This window comes from Ictidomys tridecemlineatus, chromosome 1, assembly GCF_052094955.1.
Source record: "Ictidomys tridecemlineatus isolate mIctTri1 chromosome 1, mIctTri1.hap1, whole genome shotgun sequence".
In the NCBI taxonomy this organism is placed as follows: domain Eukaryota; kingdom Metazoa; phylum Chordata; class Mammalia; order Rodentia; family Sciuridae; genus Ictidomys; species Ictidomys tridecemlineatus.
In genome coordinates, this window is record NC_135477.1 from 160001982 (window position 1) to 160021354 (window position 19373).

Here is a 19373-nt window from a genome sequence, read left to right on the forward strand (position 1 = left end):
TGCCAGAAAGCTTCAGTCGGTTTGGCCCTGGGAGACTGAACTCCTCCCATGTTGGCCTAAAGAGGCTGGAGTGAGTGGGTGGGTGGCTGGGGGCATGTTTTCCTCTTGCCCTGGTCAAGGGGATAGGGTGGGTTGGGAGTACATTTTATGGGTGGGTATTTTTCGTGACCATTTAGTTGAACAGCTTTGATTGGTTGTACTTATTCTTCAGATTTTAATCTGTTTTTGCAAAAATTACTTCCCAATCAGATCTTGACCCTCAGCCTGGGACGTCACAAACTGAAGCGAATTCTCTGCTTTGCCCGTCACAAATGCCAAACTGACTGCCCTTTCCCAGTGTCCATCTTGCTGTCTTTTGCTTCTGTTTGATTTGGTCTGTGTATCTTTTAATGTGTCTATTTTTGTTTTGTTTGTTTTATTTTTATTTTTCAGTTAACGCACGCACAGACTTACATGTCAAGAGCGGACTTTAGACTTTCATGTGTTAAGTTGCTTGAGTTACACCTTGTGACCCTTCTCCCATAACATGGTGTGAGGACGGACTGGGAGCCGGTACAGACTCCAGTGTTTACAGCCTTGCTTTGCCCCTACCCCAATCTGGCTCCAGGCTGCCCCTGGGCCTGGCCTGTCACCCCTCTCTATGCAAATACCTAAAAGCCATGAATGCTGGAATCCAAAACTGATGAGGTTTATTTTTTTCAGAGCCAGTGGCTGGTCTTCCATTTACAGTGTCACTATTCCTTGATGGAGCAGTTATGTGCCGCTCTAGTGAAGGCCCCTGCCGGCGATGCTAGGCCTAACTGTTCAGCGTCAAGATGGCAGCTCACGTGGTGCCTAGGTGTGGCCTGTGGTCTGGTATACATGCTGCAAAATTTGCCCGATTCCCTTTCAGTTTAATTTTTCTAACCTAGAGTTTAATTTCAATAATAACTTTGAAATACTTCTAAATTTTTATTTTGGCACCAGCGTAAAGACAAATAATATCCTCTCCCGTTATTTTCATAAGTAACACAGACTTCCTGGTTTTTTAAAAACTAAAAATATCTCTAAACCTTCTTATGTAAAAAAAGTACCCCTACAATATAAAGGGAGAGGTGGGTAATAAACTTCCTGTAATGACAGTGTTTGGAATTTCTTTACGGAATGAAAGTGAACATGAACGAGACCACGTCCAGCGTTTTTACTGTGAATGTAAATGGAACAGCAGCCCAAAGCCATTGTCTCTGTGCCCCCAAGGTGCTGTAACCAGGGACCAACTCCATGTATGTGTGTGTGTTAAGTGTTTGACTTCACATAAGGCTCTCAAGCCAATCCTGCGTGTTCCAAATGAGTTATTTCCAGTGGGGAAAAAGCTATTGCCCCAAACTCATTGTTTCTTTTTTCCTGGCTGAGTCACAGGACAGAATGAAGGTCTCTGGTGTATTTAGGACAATTTGAGAACAAATTAGCAGTCAAGGAGCCTTCCCCACTTCAGCTGCATTCTACAGCAGAACATTTTCTAAAGTTCGGGCAGCACTGATTCTTCTTTGCTTCCAATGGTTTGCACCACCAGGATATATGAGTGTTAAAAATCATGGCCGGGAAAATCGGTTGGTGAAAAATGAAGAGATGAGAGGAAGACTAGCCTCAAGGTTGCTGCAGCACTGTGCAGCCTGGTGCCACCTGGAGGAAAGCCCAGCCCTCTCCTCAAGGCACTCCCTCACCAGGAGTCTTAGGAGGCTGTGTTGATTTATTGCTGGGCTGGCAGTTTTTCATGCCCCCATCTTCCATCACTCTTTCCCCCTTTCTACCTGTCCCTGGCCTGCTTGATTGATTTCCAGGACCAAGTTGGGGATTCCTCCTGCCCTTGTAAAATGATGTTCCATTCCAAGTAAGGTGGAGGTAGGGAGTTGTTGTATGTCTAACTGAGCCACAGCCATAAAGGGGCAGTTTGTACATGTGGGGGGCTCCATATGCCAAGAGTAGAGCAGGTTTTACTTATGCTGTAAATGTTATGAAAACCCTCCAAGTGTTATGCTGTGACCAGGGGTGGATTCTGACTTTTTTACTGAGCTGGAAGCTTGAACTATTTAGGACGATTGGTTTAAGAAAAAGAATATGAATGAAAAATTAGGCACAGGGCCTTGGAAGGGACCCTGAAGATTAAGCCTTATCAGCTTTGCAGTTAATCCACCTCTGGTTGTGAGTGGAAAGGGATACTTCATTCTGGGTATCTGAAAAGGTCAACTGCAGATCTAAGGCAGATGTGGATGGTGAGCGACTCCTCCTTGGGGTAATTGTATATCTGAAAGTGTATTCAGTTGGGTCAAAGCATGACCTTTAAAATATCTTCTTGTAGCTAATATATATCTGACGATGAGGTTCAGTGACCCAACAGGTTCATTGGTTATGTAAGAAATGAGGACTCCTGGCTCATGGCCAACCTGAGGCTTCTGGAAAGGGAAGATTCTGCCACCTGTCCACCACCCCTGCTGGCCACACCCCAGGCATACTGGAAGGCCATACTTGTGGCCAGTTGCTTGCCCATAGGCCCAAGACTTCCCAACATCTCTGGGGAGACCTGATAGACTTGCATTTTCTGGGGTCTGAGCTGCCCCCACAGTCATCAGCTTTAGCAAGTCTTACTGTGCTCTCCTGCTCCTATTTGTGTTTGGGATTTTGTCATCTTTAGCTGAGACCAAATGAATCCTTGGTATACAAGGTGAGCATAATGCATGATTATTTAATCTACCCCTCATGTAATATGGCCCCCCTGTGCAGATCTGATTTTCCCCTCTTTTTTTATTTTTTGTTATTATTCGTTGGTATTACTAGGGATGTCATATAGGATCATGTTGGCATTTACTGTTATGTCTTTCCTGAACTATGTTGGTTTGGGGTAGAATCACCATAAAATTATTGTCCAAACTAGGACTTTTGAAAGAGAAAAGGGATGCTGTCAATAATTAAGCCAGGTCAACATCCATAAACCAGAACCATCCCAGGCAAACCAGAATGTGTGGTATCCCTCATCAGCATAGGAGGCTTGTAATTGTTCAGATTGATTGCATTTATGTTTTTATTTGTCCATGTGTGGGTTCCCTGTTTGGCGGTTTTTTGTTTTGTTTTGTTTTGTTTTTTTACTGGATAAGAGGCCTGAGGGAAGTGTGGCTTGCTAGTCTGTTATGTTAACATGCATTTCTAAAACTGCTTCACTTGTTAATTCATTTACTCCATTCATTGATTGTTTTTGTTCTTTTCAGTTCACTTTGTACTTTTTTTTCCCCATTAAATTTTGCATTTATTTGAGTTTTTATGGTGTCTTTTTTGGACAGAAGTTTTGATTTAACAAGTTTCCTGAGCCTATTAATACGCTACAGTTGTGTTAAGATACAGCTTGTCTTTTCTGTGAATTCATGAGAGTTACTTCTGCAGAAGTTATGTTTCAATAGTGAATCCTGCTATTGACATCTCTGAAGGGCTTTTGTATGGTGTGGGGTGGAGGAAAGAATTGCAAGAAAAAGAAAATTAAGTCTGTGGCATGAATATTTATTGGCAACTGGGTTAAAGAAATGAGACTGAAACTCCCTCAAGGAGTTTATAAGGAGCCTTGACCCGGGACAACTAACATTTGTGTGCTCTCAACTGCATTACATGCATTAACTCCTCTAATCTTCATCAGTTTCCTATAATTAGATACCATTATTCTCCACATTCCACAGGTGAGGCACAGAGAGTTAATGTAATTACCTAAGGTCACAAAGCAAGTAATGGAAGAGTTGGGATTGGAACATTAGTTGTCTGTACTCCTAAGTCCCAAGCTGTAACCACCTCTTGGCATCCCAGTAGGCTCATGTAAGAAGACTGGAAATGTGGTCATTGTTAGGGTATATAGTTTGACAGTGTGGGCTGCTGGACCTGGGAAGGTTTTGTAGAGTGGAAAGCCCTGGGATACAGGTAAATGGCTGAGAAAGAGAAAACTGTGTTTGGAGAAAATAACAAGCACATATGGTTGGTCCATTTGTTGAGAAGCTTTCTTTCTAGGACCTAGTCAGATCCTGGAAAGACCAAAATGAGAAAATAGGGACTGAGGTTGGGGAGTTGACAGCCCAACGGGAAGACTGGATGCCGACACCCCTGCTGAAGGTGTAGTTCAACTCTACCTAAGGGAGGCAGTCTTCACCAGACTTTGAAGGATAGACTCTCCAGGAAGCCAGAGGGAGCTGGGCCTCCTTGGTGGAAGGAGCAATATCATACAACTTGACTCACCCATGTGGGGGAAGTACCATTTGAACATGTTTAAGAAAGATCCATGACACTCCCCCGGCCACCACCTCCCTTAGCCCGTTGACCTTTCCCACTGCTATGGCATCTTCCTCTGGGCTTTCTCCCATCTCCATTTTCTGCAGCCTCAGTCCTTTACCAACCCCCGCCTTTCTGTATGGGTGGAGACAAAAGATGGATTGTGTCCATATTAATCCCCCTTCAGAGGATCCCTAGTGTCTGATCCTAGTGGAATGTGAATTCCTAATGTCAGGAGGGGAAAATGTTAGAGGGGACTAGCACAGATCTGGTACTCTGAGGCAAGGGCGACCAGCACAGACTTTTAAAAATGTATAATTGGTACTTTGGCAATGGAAGTGTTAGCTTCCCAACAAGGGTTAGGTCATTTATAGAACTGCTGAACAACAAGGCAGGGATCACAGGTCTGCCTTCTTTCACTAAGATTTACATGTAGAGCCACTTGGTTACATGGCCCAGATGCCTCCCAGCAGTTCCCCAAAGCCTGGTGTGGGTCCTCAGGATGAACTCCTGCCTCATCCACTGCAGTGCTCACTCACATTAGAGGCAAGGAGGTGGAGGGCAGTGGTGGCCATGCAGCTGCATCTTCATCTGTAAAATGGGTACTGGAGGTTCTGCCACCTGCCTACCAGATGTAGAACTGACCTACACCCTCATGGGAGATGTTTGCATACCAGTCTTTTTTTAGGCCTCTCAGCTCCCCAACCTCAGTCCCTATTTTCTCACTTTGGTCCTTGCAGGATCTACCTGGAGGATAGTTATGAATAGGACCCAGGAGAGTATGTTCCTAATGTATTTGACTCTAGAAGTCTGAATGCACAGTACTCCGTAAGTGCAAGAAAAGATTCAAGACAGTGTTGAAAGCAATTAAAGTCTATTTTTTACAGGAGCTCCAATAGGCAAACTTGTGTCAAGAAAAGATACAGATGTATACTGACTTTAGTATAGATGTGATTATAGTATATCTGGTTCTTACCAAATTGCCCCTAGTAGCAGACCATATCCCTACCCACCATGGCTTAGCACATTCCTGAAAACAACCGTTCACAGTGGAGAGACTTCACAAACCACCTCTAAATGTGTGCCCTAGTCATTCAAATCCCCAACTCTGCTTACACAGCTCCAGCTGGCCTCTGGGCCAGCTGGGCTCTACTGCTTAGAGAATGGCCCTATAGTATCATGGCTTCAGAGAGGCAGCTGGTCTTTCTCTCAGCCACACAAGTAACATCCTCCTCTTTCTGGCAGCACAGTGGTTGGAGCAGACTGGGCCTCGAAACCTGTCTACCCCAACAAAAGCGCTCAGAACTGCTGCCTTCCCCTCACAGGTGTCACCCAGTAATCTCCATTAATTAGCATGAAATTCCTCTACTTAGATTAAAAAACTACTTTGGTTCACAGTAACAAAGGGAAAACAGTGCTTAAAGCATTTTTGAGTTACTGTACCTTAAATAAGGTCTACTCTAAGATCAAGACCTTATGGAGAAGACTTAAGCTAAGACCCATCAAGGTAAATGAGTCTGGAGAGACTGTCCCAGTTTTGAAGGGGCTGCATGGAGCTGAGATTGGGACACATGGACCTGGCTGGCTCTGGCATGTAGAACAGCAAGAACTGGTCAGTCAGGATCTGGACCAGCCCCAGCCCTTCAGGCTTAAGCAGGGCCCACCCTTTGGCCTCAGCTCTCTAAAGGGCCAATATCAGCCCTTGTTGGAGAAGGAAGGAAAAACAAGTGCCATTGAAGCATGCATTTATTACCTGCTAGGTTGGGGGGAAAAGGGAGAAGGCAAGATAGTATCTGTCAGACCACCCTTGCTACTGTTGATCATGACCCACTCTTCCCCTCTCCTGAAATTTTTCTCTTAGGGCCAGAGGATCTTTCTCAGTTACTCTTCTGGGCCTTCTTCCTGTCTTGTTACAGGATTCATAAAGCCAAAGAATTTATAAGAGTCCATGCATGGAGGGTTCCCATTATGCTGTGAAGGAACCAGGGTCGTGGCAGAGAGTCTGGGTGGCAGGTGGAACGGAGCTGCCTATGCGGGAGGCTGATTCAAACTTCCCAGGTGCTGCTTTACAAGTTCCTTGCAGCAGCTGTACTGCTCGGTACAGATGACCTGTGTTAAAACAGTGGCCAGCCTGTTTAGGCAATTGAGTACCCAAGCAGGATCCAACCACCCAACCCGCCAGCATTAACCCCATTGGGTCAGGGACGTCCCTCTCCAACCTCAGTAAACTGTCAGGAGTCTAATTGCACAGCTCCATCCTGACCTATCTGTCTGCAAGGATTCTGACCCTCCAGGGCCTGGTGCCATAGATTCAGACAGATTGGGGGGGGGGTCTGCAATTTACAATTCCCAATATTAAGCTCAAGGTTGCTTCCTTCTGAGCTGGGCATTCCCCTCCACACACACCCAATCTTCTTGGCACTAAGGATTGCCATTGAGATAAAATTTCTCATTGTCAGGGACCCACCTGCATTGATCCAGTGAAGGTGCAGGTGTTCATACTGATGTCCACAGAGTGTGGCCAAGTGTGGAATGCGTAGCCCTTAGGCAGACTCTTGCCAGAGTTATCAAGGCCAGAGCATCTTCTGGAGCCCTCAAGGGCCAAGAAGGGCCATGAGTACTCTTTCAGGGGCACAGTATATCTTCTAAAGGGGCAAAACTCAGAGCCAGGCTTGGGGCAAAGTTGATGTCTACCTGTGCTTTCTTTAGCAGATCAGATATAGGAGTCCACCAGTCGGGCATGAGCCTCTCCAACTCTAAGGTGATGATGACCAAAGCCAGTGTGGAGCCCTTGAACTGCAGCAGCTGGTGGCCCGCCATACAGTGCTGCAGCTGCCTGGTCAGGGACGCGACGTGGAGGGAAGGATTCCTCTGAGGCAGCAGCTCCACCACATGGGGCCGGCTCAGGACCACCAGGGAGTGGAACTGGAGACCATGGTTTTTAATATTAGAACAGAAAACCCCATACTTTTCATATATCAATGACCAAAAGTGCAAACAATCTCCGTTTCCTTCAGGGAGCATCAAATGTGGCCCAACCCTTCTCATCCATGGCCCCATGAGGGGCTTGAGGCTTAATGCCCATTCTGTGGCCAACCTGAGCCTCAACCCTGGAGAGAAAATACAGTCTGCTTTGTGACAGTCTTTGCAGGCCTAAAGTACTTAGATGACAATGTTTCAAATCTGAAAAATAGAAACATACTATTCAAGATCAAAGTAGCAGAAAAGTTACTTGTATCTGCTTGATACTAGAAGAAACTCAACTTGGCAACAGTGTCCAGTTTTCATAATGAAACATCTCTTAGTAATTTAATCTTCATGCTTCATAATAGACCAAAATCCCATGACATTTTCACATTGCATAATTTTGCCTTACTAACAGAATCATATCCTTGAAAATGATGATCATTCCCCTAACTAAAACAAACCCAAACTAATGTATGATATTTTTTTAAGTGCCAGATCAATATGGTCTAAAGCCTCAATAAGGATTGTGTGTAGGTGAATAAAGACAGCTAAGTGAATGTGTGTAAAGTGTAGCAAAAGCAGACAGATATTTATGTACAATATTCATAGAATGGAAAGTTAAATATTTTTGCAGTGTGTATTTAAAAGAGAAACTCACCATAATAGTGCCGTTTAAAAATCTTTGTCAAGTAAACTTAATGTCCTTCAGAAATGGGAGTCTGGTGGAATGGTGTTGGATACATTTTCACTCCCGTATGTTGTGAGCCTTGTGGGTCACCTCACCGTGGTGCATGTGCAAGGACGTGTGCACGCCTGTGCTTTGCTGTCCTATGTTGTGAACAGCTGTTCCAAAGGCACAAATGAGTCTCAGGGAGACTCGGCAAACTCCTCATGCTTACTATAGTCAAGAATTCCAGCGGTGTCCCAGTGTGTAGGTCCCAGTACAGTCTGTCCAGAATAGCCAGCTCCATCCTCAGCAGCTCATTCGGGGTGTAGCCAAAGCCATAGTGCTTTATGAAGTCTTTTATGCGTGGAATCAACTGTAAAAAGAAAATAAAGAGGCCAAAGCCCTACATTATGTTATAGTAGCTTTTGTTTTCTTATCCGTGGGGAATTGGTATAGTAGCTTTTGTTTTCTTATCCGTGGGGAATTGGGCATATACGACCTGAGCAGAGTTGTCTTCCAGTGGCATGCCACAGAAAATGCTTCTAAAAGAAAAACCAAATCAGACCTTGGCTATCTATCAAGTCCCCAGAAGTTATGACACTGTCGTGCATGTCACATGGTCACCCTCTGCAAACAGGTCTTGATCCCCCAACTGCATGCCAGCTCAGACCCAAAGGTGCTTTGGAGACTGGGTGGGGCTGTTCCAGTTCCTGTGTTCAGCTACAAGAACTCCTCAAAGGTTTTCAGGAGCCATGGGTTTGGACTATTCTTGTTCCTGATCCCTATCATGGTTTCTTATAAAAAGTTTCTGCTCATGAGCTTCCTGGTCCACACCAGGCAGGCACATTGACAAAACCTCCTGTGGTTTTTGCACCACTACAGCTGGACACACTTCCCTTCAACCTGCTTTGAAGGTGGTTTAGTTCTGGGAAAAATATGACTTTTCTCCAGAGGGACTTCTTAGTCCAGAGGAATAATAAAACTTGTCTATGAGTAAACACTGATGTATCGAGTGCATTAAAAACTTCGTCCTATTTTTTCAGGTATTTAAAATATTGCTATAACTTTCAGAAATACTTCTTTTAAGGGATATTTACTTGATTTTTTCATTGGGCAAAAAAAAGTTCAGGGAGCATAAATTATAATAAATAAGGGTTAAAAACATTTTTATTGAAAGTTTGGAACTGGACACACAAGCCTTTTGTTCCTGCTTCCTCAGACTTTGAGATCAGCTAAAGGAGACCCTTGGAAAGGACAGCAGTTTCCCCATCCCAAAGTAGAAGGGCTCAGAAGGTGGTGGGGAGGTTTGGGAAGGGTACTGAAAGACAGTCTCCTCCAAAACAGAAAAACATGGTGAAACTAAGGTGGCCAAGCAAGCAAACCTGAAGCACTCAGCAGGGACTCTCCTTTACCTTCAGCACATAGCCTTCCTGCCCCTCTCAGAAGAAGGATCCCAGAGTCCCCAAGGACTAAGTTCATTGGCATAACCAAGTCCTTAAGCATCAAGCAGCTTTCTTAGACATAGTTTCTGGGAGTAGACTTTAAGCCACATGGTTTTGGAAGACTTTTTTTCTCATTAGCAGATGCCTCTATTTAGTGGGCGTGACACATGGCATTTACCAATAATATCAGAAGTATGTGCCAGGAGGTCAGGCCTCTGGGTTTGCTGGGTCAGGAGAGTTCAGGTGTTTGTGCTTCCCCATTTGTGAAGGTTGAGCCTGACAAGCCAAAAGGCAGGAGCGGGGGTGGGGGCCAGAAGAGATCCCAAGTGATTTTCCCAAAATGCTCATCATTCCCAAGGGCACAGCCTTTCAGGAAACCCAAGTGCTCTAGTGTCACATCTCTATCCTTCAAATGTGGCCCAGTGCAGACTTCCAGGGATGCATACCTCCTCCTCTTCATTCATTTTTACAGCAAGTCTCAAGGAGGTAATTGTGATAACTTGGAGTAACCTCTTTTTTATCTGCAGTACGAACACATTTGAGAAGACTATGAATGCCAGAAATAAACTGCAAAGCATCTGTGGGGATATTTTCTTTAATTAAAACAAACTTTTTCCCCTAGGGGAAACTCTACCACCCAGGGGCACTCTACCACTGAGCTACCTCGCCAGCCCTTTTTTATATTGAGACAGGGTCTTACTACATTGCCAAGGCTGGCCTTAAACTTGTCATCCTCTTGCCTCAACCTCCTAAGTAGCTGGAATCACAGGCCTCTACCATCAGGCACCCAGTTGGTGTCACTTTTAAATATTACCAACAAAGATGTTTCTGATTTCAGAATCACTGGTGACTAGTCAGTAATTCCTTTGATATGGGTTGAAAGTAGTTAGGAAATATGGTACTTTTTCAGGGATACCATCCTGTCCTGCCTCAAGCCCAGCTTGACAGGTCCAGGCAAGGACTTCCTACTTCAACAGGAAGCCCTTCCCCAAATAGGTCCTCAAATCCAATCCTGAGGATTACAGGACACCCAGACAAATGTCCATGGAGAGGTTCTAATCCCAGCTTTACCACTTGGGGCATGTGACTTAGTTTATATGCATTGGTTTATGCATATGGAGCACTCACTTCTCAGGTAGCAATAGGAAACAAAGGTTAGTTTCGTGTCCCACTATCTCTCACCATCCCTTAGAGGCCTCCCTACCTTCACTGAAACCAGGAGGCGGTTGAGGATGGTGAGAGCCAGGTTAAAAGTGGTCTGAGAGAAGTGAAAGATGTTCTCACGTTTCAGAAGCCACAACACGACTTTCTGGAAGTCATTGCAGATCTCAGCCTGATTGAAAAGGTGGGCAGGGAGAGTTTGGGACAGCCCGTGTCCACCGGTAGCACGAGCTGCCTGCTTAAGGTGAACGGAGGGGCTATGAGAAGCCCTATCACCTTAATCCCGGGATGGGATTAAGTGGCCGTCGGTGGCCCGGCGTCTCACCCATTGGTACCCCAACTCCAAGGGCACCTGCTTTTCGTTCTAATTCCCCAAATGCAATAGGGCCGGTTAGGAGGCAACTATTAGCAAAATTCCTTCCTGGTGCGGGAAGTCAGGGAATCCCGCCTAGTGCCTCGAATGGAGACGCACCTGAAGGGCCGGGCCTCCTGAGTTTTAGACACCTGATGGCGGAAGGAGCGGATCCGCCAGTGAGAAGGGCCCCGCCCCGAGGACTGGTACCTGGAGGTTGCCGCCCCTCCACAGACGTTCTTCGCGAAGCTGGGCCAGATGCAGGTGAACGAGCAGCCTGCGCTCGTCCAACAGGCCACTCCAGTCGGAGGGCACACCAAGATCGCGCTGGGAGGACTGCTGTGTGGATGGCGGGGACGCGGCCGGAGCGGTAGTAGGGACCCCGCCTGCGGCTTGCTGAGCTACCGCTGCCAGGTGCTGGGACAGCAGGGGTCCGCTCGCCGACGGCGCGGAGAAGGACGCCGCCCTAGGCTTGAGGATCGCCTGCAACTCGCTGGAGGTCGGCGGCGCGGCAGGAGAGGCTTTGCTAGGAGAAGGCGGGAGAAGGCTAAATCCCCCAGAGCTCTGCAAGGCGCTTTCCTCCGAGGCCGACCGCTCCGGTGGGAGCCGCGCGTCTGAGGCCATGGCGTGGCAAGGATCTTAGGTCTGAGTCGTGGCTTAACCCAGCTTTTTATAGCCCAGTGCAAGGGACTCTGCAGCCGGAGCTCCGGGGTAGGGGCGGGCTCGGCGGGCCCCACCCCCAGCCCTCGCCCGGGAGGCGCAGGGTCTTGCACTAGCTGGGGGGCGGGGGGGGGGGGATGGGCGGGGGGGGGGATGGGCGGGGGGGGGATGGGCGGGGGGGGGGATGGGCGGCGCACACCCGGCACTACTACTACCTGAGCTCACTCAGGTGAGTGAAAGATCCCCATCTTTCTTTCCCATCTCCACATACACCTTCTGTACGCCTCTTCCCCACTTGTGGCCTGAGCCTCATGCAGTCTTCAGCCCTCCGTGTGGTGGCTAGTGACCAAGCCGACCCTGGACATTCGTGTCCGAGCACACATCCTGTGTCTTATCTCATAGTACAGATTTGGGGATACAGGTAGAGAAGCATCAGGAGCTCAGCTCCTCAATAAGACAGGTTTGCTATGGAATTTCCAACCTGCAGTGAGTGTGTGAGCTCTCAGAGTCTCCTTCTCTAAAAAAGTGATGATACCTCCCTCAAAAGATAGTTCATCCATGCATGCATTTATCTTTTCAGTAGTTATTTATAGAAGGACTGCTTATATGTTAGGTGCCAGAACATAACAGTGAACAAAATGTGCATGATACTTACATTCCAGTTAGGAGAGAGAGACAAAAAACAAAAATAGAATATATGGAAATAAACCAGGCACGGTGGCTCACACCTGTAATCCCAGAGGCTCCGGAGGCTAGAGCAGGAAGATCTGAATTCAAAGCCAGCCTCAGTAAATTATCAAGGTCCTAAGAAGTTCAGTGAGACCCTGTGTCTAACTAAAATACAAAAAATGGCTGGGGATGTGGCTCAGTGGTTAAGTGCCCTTGAGTTCAATCCCAGGTGCCAAAATATACATACACACACACACACACACAAATACCAGCAATTCCCCTCTTGGGTATAGGCCCAACAGAAATGTTCATGTGTGTACCAAAAGACACATAATGCTTAGAACCACACTATTTGCTAAGGCCCAAACTCTAGCTGAACTGCTCATCAGGAGCTAAATGAGATAGATAGGTTGTGGTATATTCACACCATGGAATATTGCATTTTGTTGAAGAATAATGAACTACACTATGCTTAGCAAGATGGAAGAATCTCACAAACATACTGAGTGTAAGGGAACAGAAACACTGTATGAATGGTTTATATGAGATTTTGTTTAAGAGATGGGGTCTTGCTACATTGCCCAGGGTTGACCCCAAACTCCTGGGCTCAAATGAACCTCCTGGCTCAGCCTCCCTAGTAGCTGAGATGACAGCTGCCTTCCATTGTATCCAGCCTTACAAGAAAAACTCATTACCTTGTTTAAATGGAGAAAGTGGTTACCTTTGGAGATGAATGCAATATGACTGGAAGGGGACACAAGGAGCTCATGGGGGGCTGGTAATGCTCTATTTCTTTATCTCGATGCTGATCACATAGGTATGTTTACCTTGTGAAAACAGATCGAGGTCTATACTTGTGATTTATACATTTTCTTATGCAAGTTACATGCTGTTAAAATTTAATCCCATTAAATGTATGGGATTATTAAAATATGTGGGAATACTAAAGGAGAAAAAAGAGGAACAGAAGATATATTTAAAGCAATGATGAGTGAGAATTTTCCCCAAAATAATGTCAGATGCCAAACCACAAATCTATGAAACTCACAGAACACCAAGCTGGATGAATGCAAAAAAAAAAAAAAATGTATCTAGGTGTTCACATTAAATTTGTCGAAAATCAAATATAAGAAAAAAAATTGAAATAAGCCAGGGGCAGGGAGCCCTTATCTATAGAGGAGCAAGGATATGAATCACATTAGAATTGTCTTCAGAAATCATGCAAGCCAGATAGTGGAATGAAATATTTGAAGTGCTGATAGGAAAAAACCCCACCAACCTAGAGTTCTTGTATTCATTGAAATTAGCCTTAAAAAGTGAAATGCAATAAAGACTTTCTCAGGCAAATAAAGTTGAGGGAATTTGTCACAAGTAGACCTGTCCTGAAAAAAAAAATTTTAAAAGAATTTTTTCCAGGGGCTGGGGTTGTGGCTTAGTGGTAGAGTGCTCGCCTAGCATGCATGAGGCACTGGGTTCAATCTTCAGCACCACATAAAATATAAAATAAAGATATTGTGTTCACCTAAAAACTAAAAAAATAAATATTAAAAAATATATTTAAAAATATTTTTTTCAGAGAAAAAGGAAAATCATATAGACCATAGACTCAAATCTACATAAAGGAAAAAAGAACATTAAGGAATACATGAAGGTAAAATAAACTTTTTGTTGTTAACTAATCTAATAATTTATTGAAATTAAAGCATATAGGCTATATAGTTATAGATTATGGGTAAGCAAACTAAATGGCAACAATGATACAGGCATGTAAGGGCAGAATTAAGAATATTTTGTGGGGCTGGAGTTGTGGCTCAGTGGTAGAGTGCTTGCCTGGTATGTGTGAAGCACTGGCCTCAAGCCTCAGCACCACATAAAAATAAATAAAATAAAGGTCCATTAACAACTAAAAAATATTTTCAAAAAAGAATACTTTGTAATAAGGTACTCACATTATCTGTAAAACAGTAAAATGTTAGTCAGAAGTAGATTAATTTTAAATGCATTAGTTTTTAATTTTTTTTAGTTGTAGATGGACACAATGCCTTTATTTTATTTATTTTTATGTGATGCTAAGGATTGAACCCAGTGCCTCACACATGTCAGGCAAGTGCTCTACCACTGAGCCACAACTCCAGCCCTAAATGCAATAGTTTTAAATGTACATTGAAAAGTCTAAGGTAACCACCAGACAATTTTTTGAAATATGTAAATAATATGCTAAGAAAGGATAGAAATGGCACCATAAAATACTAGTAACACCAGATAGTCACTTGAATCCACAGAAAAATGAAGAGAAATAAAAATAGTAAATAAGAAGGTTAATGTAACAAACTATAATTTAAGCTTAGCTCTCCTCTCAGCTTCTTTAGACCATTTAAAAGATATATCACTGAAGTTAAATTAGTATAAATCTGAAGTTGTTCATGATAAATATTATATATGTATGTATATGTGTGTGTATACACACACACACACACACACACACACACACACACACACACACATAAAGCTCTAGAGCAACCACTAATAAAAATAACTAAAAAATACAGTAAAATAACCATGGAAGAATTCAAAGGTTAAACTAGACAATATTAACTAAATGAAAAACGAATAGCAGAGCAAAAAAGACATGACATTACAGAAAACAAAAAGCAAAATAGAAGACTTAAATTGAATAGTATTAATAATAATATTAACTGTAAGTGGATTAAACAGTTGTATTAGTATATAGGGATTGTATTATTAAATGGAAGTTTGTGTCCCTTTAAAATTCATAAAATTAAACCCTAATCTCCAATTTTATAGTATATGGACATGAGGCTTCAGAGAGGTAATTAGAGTTTGATGAGGTCATAAGGGTAGAGCTGTCATGGCAAGATTGGTGCCCTTCTCAAAAGAACCTGCTCCCTACCCTCAGATTATTCTATGAGGCCAGGATCACCCTGATACTATAACCAATTAATAAATGAATGAATAAAAGATTCTTCTAAAAACAAAAAACTACAAGCTTGGTTTAATATCCCAAAATGTGTGCGTGTGTGTGTGTGTGTGTGTGTGTGTGTGTGCACATGCATGCACACATGTACACCTATCTGATAAAGGACAACTGAGATGCACAAGCATCACAATAGAGCCAGAAAAAACATTTGACAAAATCCAATACTCTTTCATAATAAAACACACTCCACAAATTAGGAACTTCTCTAACTTGATAAAAAGCATCTATGAGGGGCTGGGGATGTGGCTCAAGTGGTAGCGCGCTCGCCTGGCATGCGTGCGGCCCGGGTTCAATCCTCAGCACCACATATAAACAAAGATGTTGTGTCCACCGAAAACTAAAAAAAGTAAATATTAAAATTCTTTCTCTCTCTCTCTCTCTCTCTCTCTCTCTCTCTCAAAAAAAAAAAAAGTACATTGTGTTTTTGTTTTTTTTTTTTAAAAAAGCATCTATGAAAAACCTACTGCTAACATCATGCCTAACAGTGACCAAATGCTTCCCAACTAAGATCAGGAAAAAGACAAGGATGTCTATTCTCATTACTTCTGTTTAACATTGTATAGCAGGGAATTAGATCATAAAAAGAAAGAAAAGGTTTGGATCCAGACTAAACAGAAAGAAGTAAAACAAACACTACTTTTGGATGATATGATTTTGTACATAGAAAATCTTAAGGATAGAATACACACACAAACTACTATTAGAAGAATAAAGAAGATGGGAAAGTTGCAAAGCATAAGATCAATATATTTTAAAAGTTTGAGCCAGGTGTAGTATACGCTGTGATCCCAGTGACTCAGGAAGCTAAGGCAAGAGGAACACAAGTTCAAAGACAGCCTCAGCAATTTAATAAGGCCCTAAGCAATTTAGCAAGATCCTGTTTGAAAAAAAGGGTGGGGGCTGGGTATGTTGCTCAGTGTTTAAGCACCTTGGGTTCAACCCCTGGTACCAAAAGAAAAAAAAAAGTCAATTTGATTTCTGTACATTACCAGAGAATAATCTGAAAATGAAATTTTTAAAAATTCCATTTACAACAGCATAAAAATAAATAAAATATTTAGAAGTAAATGTAATAAAAATGCAAATTCTGTACATTGAAAATTAGAAAACCTTGCTAAAATTAAGTGGAACATTATATATATTTTTTCCATAACTAAAGGGAAAGACACTCTGTGTTCATGCATTGGAAGACTTAAATTGTTTTAAGCGAAACTTCTTGATATATGGATTCAGCAGAATCACTGTTCAATTTTCAGTTGCCTATTTGCAGAAATTGACAAATGTGTTCCTAAAATTCCTTTGGAGATGCAAGATGAAAATCCCTGAATCAAATGGCCAAAACAATCTTGAAAAAGAAGAGCAAAGTTGGAGACTCAGACTATGTGATTTAAAAATTTAGCTACATTCCTCTAGACAGTGTGGTACTGGCATTTGGACAGATGTATAGGTCAGTGAACTAGATCCAAGAGTTTAGGAATGATTAATTGGTTTTCAACAGAAGTGCCAGTTCAGTAGGGAAAAGAATATTCTTTTCAGCAAACTGTGCTGGGATAGCTGGAAGAGAACCATGCAGAAGAATGAAATTAGATCCCCATGTCTATCAATATACAACAGTAAGTGGAGGGCTGGGGCTGTAGCTCAATAGTAAAGCACTTGCCTAGCATGTGCAAGCCTATGAATTTGATTCCCCAGCGCCACAAACAAAATGAAACAAACAAACAAACAAACAAACAAAAAACTACTTTGAGATAGATCATAGACCTGAATATAAGAGCTAAAAATGGAAAACCCAGAGGAGAGAAAATCTTCACAAGCTTGGGTTAGGGAATGGTTTCTTAAATTTGCAACAAAATCACAAGGACAAAAGAAAATATATAGAAATTGAACTTGATCAAAATTGAAAACTTTTGCACCTCAAAGGACATCATCGTAAAGTAAAACGACAACCCACAGAATGGGGAAAATATTTGTATATCATATATCGGAAAAGAGATTTGCACTTAGAATATATATAAAGAACTCAATGAAAAGACAAATAAAATAGGTAAAGGATTTGAACAGATATTTTTCCAAAAACGTTTTATAAATGGTCAATAAATACATGAAAAAATGCTGAACACCATTAGTCACCTGGGAAATGAAAAATTTAAAACCAAAATGAGATACTATTTTACACAGTGTTGGTGAGTGTATAGAGAATTGAAAACCTGATACATTGCTGATGGGAATTTAAAATGGTGCAACTACTGTAGAAAACAACTTGGAAGTTCTTCAAAATGTTATAAACATTAAAGTTATGAAATGATGCAAAAATTCTAGGTATACATACCCGAGGGAAATAAAAACATATGTTCAAGTGCTGGGAATGTGGTTCAGTGGTGGAGAACTCATTTAGCATGTATAGAGCGCTGGGTTTGATCTCCAGTGCCTGAAAACAAAATGAAGTTGGTATGTATAACCAGTATATATAAAATACCAGATGATGATAAGTAATATGGAGAACTATACAGTCGAGAGGGGAAATAAGAAAAACTGGAGCTAAGTTTTGAAATTTTAAATAGGGTCGTGTTAGGGCTCACTGAGAAGGTATCTTGTGAACAAAATCTTTCTAAAGGAGGTGAGGGAGCAAGCAAGTGAGGTATCAAGGAGAAGAGCTTCTGGGCTGCTTAAGTTTGAAGCTGGACTTCTTCATGGCCCACATGTGTGACCTTGGAAAAGTTATTTATTGGCCTTGTGCCTCACTTTCTTTATTTGTAAAATAAAGATAATAAATACTACCTATTTTGAAAGATTATTGTGTGGCTTAAGTGATTAAAAAAGAAAATAAAGCACTTAGAATATTACACTGGCAGTAAGAAAATGCTTTATAGTTATTTTCATTAGTTTCTGCTGCAAGCACACAGCCTTTGCATGCTAAGATAGAAGCATGCCTGGAATGTTCAAGGAGGCCTGGTGGGGCTGGTGAAGAACCAAGAATAAAAACAATAGGAGGTGGAGGGAGGGTTTGTGGTTTTTACTCTGTGAGATGAAAAATCAATGGAGGATTTGGAGGAGAGAAAAGATCTGATTCATATTTCAACACCATCACTCTGGCTCCTGTGTTGAAAATATAGTCATCCCTCTGTATCTGTGGGTGATTGGTTCTGTATAAAAATCTTTGGATGTTTGAGTCTCATATAAAACAGCATAGTATTTGCATATAGCCTGCACACCCATGTACTTTAAATCATCTCTAGATACCTAGTCCAAAGCAAATGCTATGTAAAGAATTGTTATACTATACTTTTTAGGGAATAATGACAGAAAATGTTTGTATATGTTCAGTATAGATGCGAATTTTTTTCCCAAATGCTTTTGATTTGCTGGTGGTTGAATCAACGATGCAGAATCCACAAATATGGAGGCCTGACTGTATATTAAAAGAGGTCAAGGATGCAATCAAGGACATTAATTAGTTCTGAGATGTTGTAATAATGAACATGAAAGATGTTGATGGTAAGTGATCATATTCTGGTTCTTAAATTTGAAGATAGGTCCAGTAGACTGGATATTGGGTGTGAGAAAGAGACTGCAGTTTAATCTGAGCAATTGTCTAGTTGTTGAGATGAGTCAAAGGAGCCTTTTTTATTTTTATTTTTATTTTATTTTATCTGTTTTTTTTAGGGGCTTAAGATTAAGAGTCGAGGAGGCAAGTGGAGAGGGGATGAAGATTTACATTTTTGATTGTGCTAAACTCCAAATGTTTGTTACACAACCAAGTAATCTGATGCTCAGGGGAGAGGAGAGTTTCGGACCAGAAAAAGAACAAATCATTGGTTCTTTCACAAATATTTATTGATATCCCACCCTGTGCCAAGTTTTATTGTTAGGTTCTGGAAATAAACGCAGGAATACTGACTCTTGTAAGCTCATCTCCTAATGGTAATAAAACAGGTCATAAACAAGTTAGCAATCAAGCGAGATAACGTATATAAGGTCTTTAGCTCTCCAGGTGGAACAATGTACAAATGCTATTGTTGTTTTCAATATTCGGGATATTATAAGTCTCAGAAGATAAGTGAGCCTTGCGACCTAGGAGCGCCTCCTCCCAGCGGTCCCCTGCCAGGTATCCTTCCTCAGAGCTAACCGATTCTTTAGCACAGGGGATTGGCACCATTGCGCAGGCGCGGCCTCAGT

At 42.5% G+C, this 19373-nt stretch overlaps 2 protein-coding genes across 9 annotated transcripts in view; one reads left to right on the forward strand and one right to left on the reverse strand.

The window, feature by feature from the left end:
* Septin8 (septin 8) overlaps positions 1 to 8326 on the forward strand; it is a 25488-nt gene extending 17162 nt beyond the window's left edge. For 3 of the 8 annotated variants that reach the window (XM_021733579.3, XM_021733576.3, XM_021733577.3), the window contains exon 10: positions 6991 to 8326. In XM_021733579.3, coding sequence (XP_021589254.1) covers positions 6991 to 7156 — 166 coding nt within the window. In that variant the 3' untranslated portion in view covers positions 7157 to 8326. Of the gene's footprint in view, positions 1 to 249; positions 3289 to 6990 lie in introns of those variants that run through there. The other 5 variants (XM_021733581.3, XM_021733580.3, XM_021733578.3 and 2 more) reach the window with 4 other exon arrangements.
* Positions 7872 to 11623, reverse strand: Ccni2 (cyclin I family member 2). Its single transcript, XM_040273422.2, has 2 exons — positions 11081 to 11623; positions 7872 to 8288 (listed from the first exon to the last, which is right to left on the reverse strand). The coding sequence occupies exons 1-2, from the start codon at positions 11492 to 11494 to the stop codon at positions 8028 to 8030; spliced, it is 675 nt and encodes a 224-aa protein (XP_040129356.2). The 5' UTR covers positions 11495 to 11623; the 3' UTR covers positions 7872 to 8027.
* Between the last annotated feature and the right edge of the window lie 7750 nt (positions 11624 to 19373).